General features: G+C 33.7%; 1 protein-coding gene across 1 annotated transcript; it reads left to right on the forward strand.

Moving 5' to 3' along the window:
- The first annotated feature begins 1,954 nt into the window (after positions 1-1,954).
- Positions 1,955-7,992, forward strand: LOC111389049 (sugar transporter ERD6-like 6). The gene is made up of 19 exons (XM_023013905.1): positions 1,955-2,004; positions 2,068-2,266; positions 3,045-3,107; positions 3,191-3,280; positions 3,385-3,444; positions 3,594-3,659; positions 3,743-3,808; positions 3,928-4,003; positions 4,398-4,462; positions 4,551-4,643; positions 4,930-5,010; positions 5,125-5,209; positions 5,735-5,781; positions 5,869-5,931; positions 6,011-6,070; positions 6,205-6,270; positions 6,365-6,424; positions 6,764-6,878; positions 7,694-7,992. Exons 2-19 carry the CDS (start codon positions 2,072-2,074, stop codon positions 7,804-7,806), a joined length of 1,464 nt encoding a protein of 487 aa, XP_022869673.1. The 5' UTR covers positions 1,955-2,004; positions 2,068-2,071; the 3' UTR covers positions 7,807-7,992.
- The last annotated feature ends 1,855 nt before the right edge of the window (positions 7,993-9,847 follow it).

Raw genomic sequence — 9,847 nt, forward strand, 5'->3', positions numbered from 1 at the left:
CAAGTACACAATATGCCGAGGCCACCCAACGATTATTCCATTGTTTTCGCATTGAAACATTAGCTTCGACTAAGCTCAACAGAATATATTTTATAAATAATAATATTATATAGGCTATTCAAACTGAAAATAAGTTGCCTATTTTATATTAACATTTATTTCATTATCTAAATAAGTAGGATAGTGCTAGATGTACATACACTTTTGTACAAAATGATTTATTTACACTCACAATGGGAGGGTGGGGGCCACATTTTGCCATTTTTTATTTCATGTGGAGCCACAGTGCATGTGAGAGTGAGTAAAACATTTTGTACAAATGTGTAAATATAAATATCTTTATCCAAGTATTTTCATTGGTGTAAGAATAGGTCCAACGTTCATAGTGTGGATAATCTTTTAAAAGATGGGATCAAAACTAGTCCAATCCACTTCAATCATATGGATTGCCCCCCATAATGAATGAGGAGAGTTGGGATTGATTTTCAAAGCCAAACAACCTATATAATCCACTTTATTAAAAAGTTAGAACATTATTTTCGAAATGATTGGTACGACTGCAAGGCTCATTTTAAAATTTTAACACATTTTACTTGAAAAATACTTAACCCATGCCTCTTTATGTTACATTAGTCCCGTGTACTGTACCACTATTTTAAATTTCCAGACTATATAATCAAACTTAGGCCCCGTTTGGTACGAATTTTTTGCCCCAAAAAATTGATTTTTTGACCGTTATTTTACCATTCAAACCGTAATTTTTGACTTCTTCTCTCACATGTGAACCCCACTTTTCTTCTAACGGTCAAAAAATCAATTCTCAAAATCTCTACCAAACGGGCCCCTATATTTATTTGAAACCCTAATACCCGTTCCTTAACAAAACCTAACAATATTATCCTACTAGCACCATTGATGTTGCCCTCATCACCTCCAACCATAATCTAGACCATCATTGTCTCCGCCGCTTGAAACAACTCCTACCATCATTTCCTTCACCATAATCTCAACTACAATGATCACTATTCCAAACCCACCGGCACCATCAATGATGATGTGCTTTTCAGATTTGAGCCACACCGTATACAACTTCGCCACAATACTCCAACAAATGACGATAGGCCACCGCCATTTCAAAATCAGACTATTTGACACTTATTTTTTTTTAGAAAAGAACGATCCTCCTTTTCTTTTCTTTTCTTTTTTTTTTTCGTTTTTTACATTCTTTATTTTTCCTAAAATTATAATCTCACCATTAGATCTGATTTTTTTTTTTTTGGTGTTGTGATGAGACTAGAAAGTAGTGGTAGTTGATATGTTGGTGTAGTTTGGTGAAAAGATGGTATACGTCGTAGTGTGTAAGATTTTGATTGGTTGTTGTGATATATGGTCTCGAGGAGGTGGTTACCGGAGGCGATGATTTTTGTGGTGCCATGGGCTTAATGGTGGTGCAAATATGGTAGTGATTGCATATCAGAGTAAAATAGACTGGTGGCTGTTGATGATAGTGATAATTGCAATGACGGGTACCGTGATTAGGATAGATGATAGTTGTGCTAGTGGTGTCAATTTTCACTTATTACATAAAATTAACAACCATTTTTACAGTGTCTAAAACCGTATTTTGGGAAATAAAATAAAATGGACAATGAATTGAAAAATAATTTAATTGGGTAGTGTGAAACGTTCTCTTCTACTTATATGAGTCAAAAGAGTAGACATTGGATTTCAGAATATGTTTTGAAATAAAGTTTTGGTTACAGTCCGTTCAAGAAAACTAAAATTATAATTAAAATCAAAAGCGAGTTTGATGACTTTTTGTGGTTAGCCAAACTTGCCCTTGTCCAGCCATCACATTAAACACGTGATGCAGGCACGAGACACCAAGTTCGCTGTATTCTTACATCATCATCCATGTTATCATCCCATTAAAGTCTGCTCAAAACTAAAAAGAAGCTTAAATCCGTACCAAAAAAACTGGCGATTTGAGTCCATAGGATAACTAAGAATAGTAAAAAACCAGTTTCTTGGAGTGGACTTAATTTAGTGGGAAAGAGAGAGGGAAAAAAGAATGAGTTTCAGGGAGGAAGGAGAAGATGGGAGAGGGGATTTGAGGAAGCCATTTTTGCATACTGGAAGTTGGTACCGGATGGGTTCGAGGCAGTCCAGCATTATGGGTTCTTCTCAAGCAATAAAGGACAGCTCTATCTCAGTCTTGGCTTGTGTCTTGATTGTTGCCCTTGGTCCTATACAGTTTGGTTTCACTGTACTGTATTATCACCTTAATTCCTGTTTTCTTTGTTCTTTAGTTCTTTCTATTACATTTATGTCTTTGGTTATCGAGCAATTTTATTGTAATTTGATTTTATTTTTGCTAAATATTAGAGACCCGATTATGACCTGTTGTAGAAAGATTACTGTGCAACTAAATTTATTTTTTCCAAAGATATGATAAAGTCTGATTCTTGAACTTCAATTTTGGTATAGCTTTCAAATTTCCCTTTTTGTTTGTGAAAGCTACATTTAAATGGACTTCTAGTAATAAAAATTGGGTTTTATTTCACTTAAATTTGCATTGACTTTGGACTATTCCAAGTTGGCAGCCCATCTCAATGTACTAAAATTTTATTTCAACTTGATGAGCAATCACAATTTGTTTATCGTTTTTTAGAAAGATTTTCTGTAGAATTTGCAAAATATCCTAAAACTTCACAATACAAATGCTGGAACATTTTATTTATTAAGATGTAATTATAGGCTGAATGAAACATTGACAGCACAAATATTTCGAAGACCTAAAGCCCTAAACTTGAAAACTAAGAAACTACCTTAGAAGGAATCATGATAATATAGATTTAAATTATCCAAGAAACAAATAACATGAGATCCATAAAAATAATCCAAAAGGGGAATAACCTAGTGTATTTTGAATTTTTTCTTTAATGATTTCTTCCGCCATCGGCTTGGATGCATCTCTTTTCCTCTTATTGTGGTTGTAAGTTGTTACGAGTTTGATTAATGTTTAGTTTCTTGTTCTTATAAAGTGTGGTTACTCTTCACCAACACAATCTGCTGTCACCAAAGATCTCAAGCTTACAGTGTCCCAGGTTTGTGCTAAAATAAATATTTTTTGCTGTGAATTTTATCAGCATTTATTTATTATATCTACTGACTTGTATGGTCGGGCCAGTTCTCTTTGTTTGGTTCCTTAGCAAATGTAGGCGCTATGGTTGGGGCAGTAGCTAGTGGTCAGATTGCTGAGTACATTGGACGAAAGGGGGTATGATTGTTTCACTAATATTAGTTTATTTAGTTAGATATTTGCACTTTATTCATCCATATGTTTTACATTAGAGTATTTTGATCTAATTCAATAACTTGCAGTCTCTAATGATTGCTGCCATTCCCAACATCATCGGTTGGCTAGCCATATCATTTGCTAGGGTGAGCGTCTGATTGATGATGATGATGATGATTATTATTATTATTATTATTATTTATTTTTTTAATTATTATTATTATTTTTATTTTTCATTGTGTGCTTTGAGAGCCTGAATTAATTTCTAATCCTAATTTTTTAAAAATAAATTTAGGATGTTTCGTTTCTTTACATGGGAAGATTGTTGGAAGGCTTTGGTGTGGGAATAATCTCTTACACGGTAAATATGAACCTGTATTCCCTATATTAAAATATAATCTTGATTGATTTAATACCTCATTCCCCTGCTAATATAATTTATAGGTGCCTGTATATATAGCTGAGATAGCACCTCAAAATTTGAGAGGGGGAATGGGCTCAGTAAACCAGGTTGGCCTACTCTATATATATATATATATATATTATTTTTATTTTTATTTATTTATTTTTTCAGTAAGACCTGTTTCACTATAATATACTACTGATTTCTACTCTGTTCTATTATGTAGCTCTCTGTGACTATTGGGATTATGCTTTCTTATCTATTGGGATTATTTGTTGGTTGGAGATCACTTGCTGTTCTGGGTAAGAACTTTAGATAACCCAAAACTCTTCACAATTTATTTTTGTTGAAACATATTTCTATTATACTTTAAAATAATCCCCTGTATTTTGTCTTGTTGGTGGTTGGATTCTTTTTCAATTTAGGATTAGGGACCTGAAATGAATCAAAACGAACATTTTCCTTAGATTCCTCTTCAGTTGGTTGTGTGTACTTCCAGCTCGTAAATTGTTTTGTCATCATTACATTTTAAGTAATTATAAGTTTCACCTTGTTGATGCATATATCCTATTTGGTATACCAAAAACTGTTTAAACTACAGGGGAAAGAGGAAAGCAGTTCATCCCTAGCATATTATCTTTCAAACGTTTGCACTAGGGCTCCCAAAATGTGATCAATATTAATTTTCTTTTTCAGGAACATTGCCTTGCCTAATATTGATACCTGGTCTGTTCTTCATCCCAGAATCTCCTCGGTGGTTGGTGAGGTTTATGAAGTAGTTTATCAAACTTGATTCCTAGTTTTAGCAGAGATTTAAGTACTAATGCAGCTGGCTTTGTGAAATATTAGGCCAAAATGGGAATGACGGATGATTTTGAGGCTTCTCTACAAGTTCTTCGGGGTTTTGACGCTGATATTACCCTTGAAGTAAATGAAATCAAGGTAAGTTCTCTTGAATTGTGTTCTGAAAAAGATGTGCATTATATTAAACAAAGAAAAACAGCAGCACAATATCATCGATTTTCTCGATGTAGCTTTGCTGTTTAATTGTATGGATTTATTATTTGATGTCCAGCTGACAAAGAAAAACAGCAGCAGAATATCACCGGTTTTCTCGATTTAGCTTTGCTGTTTAATTGTATGGATTTATTAGTTGGTGTCCAGCTGACATAACTAATTTCTTGAATAATGTCAAGGTGGATTTCATATGACAATTTTTGGTATGCAGAGATCTGTAGCATCAACAAGTAGAAGAACTGCAATTCGTTTTGCAGATCTTAAACTCAAAAGATACTGGTTACCTCTTATGGTATGCACCTTTTCTTGAGAGATCTCATTTTCCGTGCTTATGTTGTACCCATGATTTTGAAAATGATTTTCAACTAGTCGTCATTTTATTTTCTTTATCTCTTTTACCCTGCAGATTGGTATTGGGTTACTTGTCTTTCAACAACTAAGTGGAATTAATGGTGTTATCTTCTATTCCACGACTATTTTTGAATCTGCTGGTATGTGGTGATAACCTGCTGTTTCTGAAGCAGGCAATAGAACAATGTATTTTCTTCAATGAATTTATTTGTACATACACTTACAATTTCTTGAATTCATGATTCATGCTCGTTGATGTGCTATGAAATCTACACCAATGAAAATTTATAGAAACATCACCAACAAATGACAGAACTCTATTGTGCTTTTTTCTAGAATTATTAAGTTGCCTACTGCTTTCTTTTGTTCCTTTCACAACGTACATCTATTGGTTGTTACTCCCTCTCTCAGGGGTAAAATGAGCTCGTTTCCTTTTTGGGATGTCTCTAATAATGTCCACTTTCTTAAAATAGACATCTTACAAAAATTCCCTTAGTGGAAGTACATGATGTTATGAATAACAATTATCTCCCATAATTTTTGAGGGAAAAAGGAACAATTTACTCAAATACTAACTCTAAGTGAACCCATTCAATTCCAGAGGAAGGAGTGCTATTTTATAATTTAAGTTAAATGGCTTTTATTTAGTTGTATTGATTGAACAGGTATCTCATCGAGCAATGCTGCGACTGTTGGTGTCGGTGCTATTCAGGTATAGTTAGGAAACTCATGAGCATTTCATTTTTGAAAACTCTGGTTAAGCTTTTGTTTACTTATCAATATTTTGTACATTGCTTAGGTTATTGCCACTGCAATTTCTACATGGTTGGTAGACAAAACTGGGCGTAGACTTCTACTAATAGTGAGTTAAAGCATTGTAGGCATTTTTTCAGTCAATGAATTATCAGTTTGCCTTACGAGAATGGAAATGCCCATTGCAGGTTTCCTCTTCTGGGATGGTTCTTAGTCTCCTACTTGTTGCCATTTCATTCTTTTCAAAGGTAATTTGCTATAAAATTTCTTTTCATTCAGAGAAAAGGGAATTGATTTGATCATGCACATCTTGTATGGTTTCATGCTTATTGTTCTGATACATAAAGTAACATTTCGTTCCTTCTGTTTGAAATTTTTCAAGGGCTTCGTGTCAGAGGATTCTACTGCCTATGGTATATTGGGAATCCTATCAGTAATTGGGGTTGTGGTATGTTTTTTTACAAATATACAGGCACTATAAAATTGTTCAGTTTCCATTCAACAAGTTTCTTACTTCTTCCAACCAACATTTTCTATTGTAGTGCATGGTCATTGCCTTTTCTCTTGGAATGGGACCCATTCCATGGCTTATAATGTCCGAGGTACTATTCTATCTCCCCTCGTTTTCAATCACGCAAAATGTTTGGTGTACGCTGCTATTTTTCTGTGTAATAGTAGTACACTTCAGTACTAACATATGAATTTTGTTTGCTCTTCTTAAACGTGCCTAAATTTTGGCCAAACCAAAGCTCTTCAGAGTTGGTTCTTTTATTTGCCTGTTGACTAAATTTTTGTCCTTAATAACTTTTCTTGTCCACATAAATGTAGTATTCCCCGAAAAACATAACAAAATAAGAAAAAAAGAACCTGAAACAGAAGCAGACCTAAATAGAATTTCATCAGCTACATATCAAGTGACCATATTTCCTCTGATATTGCAGATTCTTCCTATTAAAATCAAAGGCCTTGCTGGAAGTGTGGCAACTTTGGCCAACTGGTTATTGTCCTGGGTTATCACAATGACTGCCCCTTTGCTATTAGATTGGAGCAGCGGAGGTTTGCTTACACCGTCTCTTGTAAATGTTTTTATGTGGTTTTTGTGAGAATATGGGAAATCTTATTCACATTGTAGAAATGCAAGGGCTCATCTTATATACAACAGTTGATGTGCACTAAGCTAAGGGAACTCCCTCATATTAAGTTTAGGATCTAATTTACAATTAAATAAATCTCTCCACTTAACTATTCCAACACTCTCTCTCAACTCAACTATTCCAACTCTCTCTCTCTCATGCAAAGATTTTTTTTTTTTTTTTATCCCAAGCTTGTCAAGATGATATGAAAGGTTGTACTAGGCAATAATTTTGTCAGCACGTCCACAAGTTATTTAAAGGATAATGCATAGACTACACAGAGCTCGAGTCTAGTTTCACTTGATTGTTCAGAATTTTTTCAACCAAATAAAAAAAATAAAATCTCTACTCTCTCTTTGACACCTCATTTGTATATGAACTAATATGTAACTCCTTATGTACAAGTAGCATTATTCAATATGAAACATCTTAAAAGAAACGGATGCATGTTTTGTCATTTTATTAATGGAATTAAGGAAACAGAGTAGGAGGCTTCAAATAACAGTTTACTACAGTACATGCTTGTTCATGAAATAATCAATTATGTATACATTGTGAAATAGAATTTTGTCGAGCACATTATGCAGATTGCTGTGTACAGAGTTTAATACTGTAAACCTATTGGATGATTGACTTGACTTGTTCCTCATATAGCTTTGCATAAGTAATCATCAGTAGCAGTAATGATCCTCGTATTAGTGGTTACATTTTCTTGAAACGTTCTTGCAATTTTTACAGGTACCTTCACTCTTTACATGCTCATGTGCACTTTCACCGTGATATTTGTCACAATTTGGGTGCCTGAGACGAAGGGAAAAACTTTGGAAGAAATCCAGTTCTCCTTCAGATGAAACTTTCTTTAAGTCACTTTGCCCCTGGATTTTGTGTCCATTTTTTCTTCTTGTTGTTGGGATGATGGTCCCGTTTATTATTTACCACTTGTTACGCAAAGAAATTTTGAACATTTTATTCAAAGTCAAGTGCTCGAACATTCTCTTGATTATTTATTTGTCTTCCTACTGACTTTTATCAGTACATGAACTGTCTTTTTTACATGTCCTTTAATCCACATCATAGTGTAATGTACAAGAAATGCCTCTTTTTTTCTCTTTGGGATCTGCCGAGAACCAATTAATGAATTAAATTGTCATCAATGAATAATGATGCAATTAAATTGACATATCTTTATGTGTTTTACATTAAAATATAGAATAATACTATCTACCACCTAGAGCACCCATCTATATTATAGGTCCTATCAAACATACTATAATTTCTTATACATAATTGAATTTGTAATTTAATATCACCAGTACGATCGCGTAGGTTTATGTTAAACACTAGTAATGTTAAATAATATTTACTAACCAAGGACATTACCATGGATTCAAGATTAGAAAATGTCGATTTTTCTCTTGTTCATGTTTCAATAATGATGACATGTTTGGTATGACAAGTATGGACTGAATTGATTACATCAGACAAAATTAAGAGGGAAAAAAATACATGAATTGTCAACGTTGTATCGAACATTGTAAATGTACGGAACATCCCTTAAAAGAAATGTTTGGCTCTATATTGTAACATAATTAGACAACATAATGTAAAATTAACTTATATTTCTTCTTGGCTGTGGAAACAAACCATATTGTCACTTTTTTTGACATGCTAGAGCTTGTTTGACAATCATTATTGTAGAAAAAAAGAATCTTGAATAGTGATTTTTAGGAGAATGTGTGGTTAAAAAGTAAGGAAAAGCTTTTATTATACGTGTAAAATATTTTATTGTAAGAATGTGTGATCGAAAATAATCATGTAGCAAATCATGAAATAAATTAATATTTATCAAGCAGGCACTAAATCAAGGCTCAAGACGACTCCTAAAAGGGCAAAAATAAAGAGAGTTGTAATCCTGAAGCTGTCAAAAATCCGGCAGAAACGAGATCGTGAATATTAATGCTACAATAAAACATAAAGGAATGGTGCCCGCTACAATTCAAATGATGACTCCGATGCGAGGGGAAGAGAAGACGATCATAACGAATCTCACACCGAATAACAAATAAAAACTGATCGAGATTGATTACAATAACAGAGCAAGACATGGCAAACTATGGACTTCATGATCTCGTTAAACTACTCTTTAAATTTACCAAGGGCTTATTTGGCAGGATTTCTATTTCCTGTAAAGGAGCTTTCAAAAAACTATCTATTTTGTTCAAAAATAGCTTTTGAATTTTCAACCATTCTACCATACGAGCCCTAAATGTCTTATTTGCCTCACTAGGTTAATCAACAATTGAACTCAGAATTTCCTTTTGATCTATGAATACACACAGAGAATTACGCGAAAAGTAACATTTGTCAGCAGAACAGCCTCCAAGGTTTAAGGAAAGTTTAAAGTGACTTCTATAGGTGTCACGAAGAAAGCAATGCTGAAATGCAGCCTGCTAATCGATCGAAGTCAATCACTATATAAATAGAAAATACTATTATGTGAAGCAAAGCTTATGCACTTGCAGGAGAGTAGTCTTCAAATGTAATTTTTCCTTGTTTAAGATGCATTCTAATAATAAGTCATAGTACTTGGTGGAGACCATCCTAATGTTCAGAGGGTTCGATGAACCAATCCAAAAAGAAAGTTTGCACAGCTCTGAGATGTAAACATTTTCTGCTAACAAGAATTTTAGTACTGGCAGAGGCAATCCTAATGTTCAGTAGTATTTTTTTATCAACTTATCCAACACTTTTAGTAACTTCATGAAAACTTGTTCTCCTCTGATGAAATGTAATCAAAAAGGGTAAATCTCTGAGAATCATGACTTAGATCAAAAATTATTTCCCAGTGAACTTCGTCTGCATCATGAAGTATGAGAACAGGCAATCAAGTAA

The sequence above is a fragment of the Olea europaea genome, unplaced genomic scaffold (genome assembly GCF_002742605.1).
Source record: "Olea europaea var. sylvestris unplaced genomic scaffold, O_europaea_v1 scaffold555, whole genome shotgun sequence".
NCBI classification, from domain to species: domain Eukaryota; kingdom Viridiplantae; phylum Streptophyta; class Magnoliopsida; order Lamiales; family Oleaceae; genus Olea; species Olea europaea.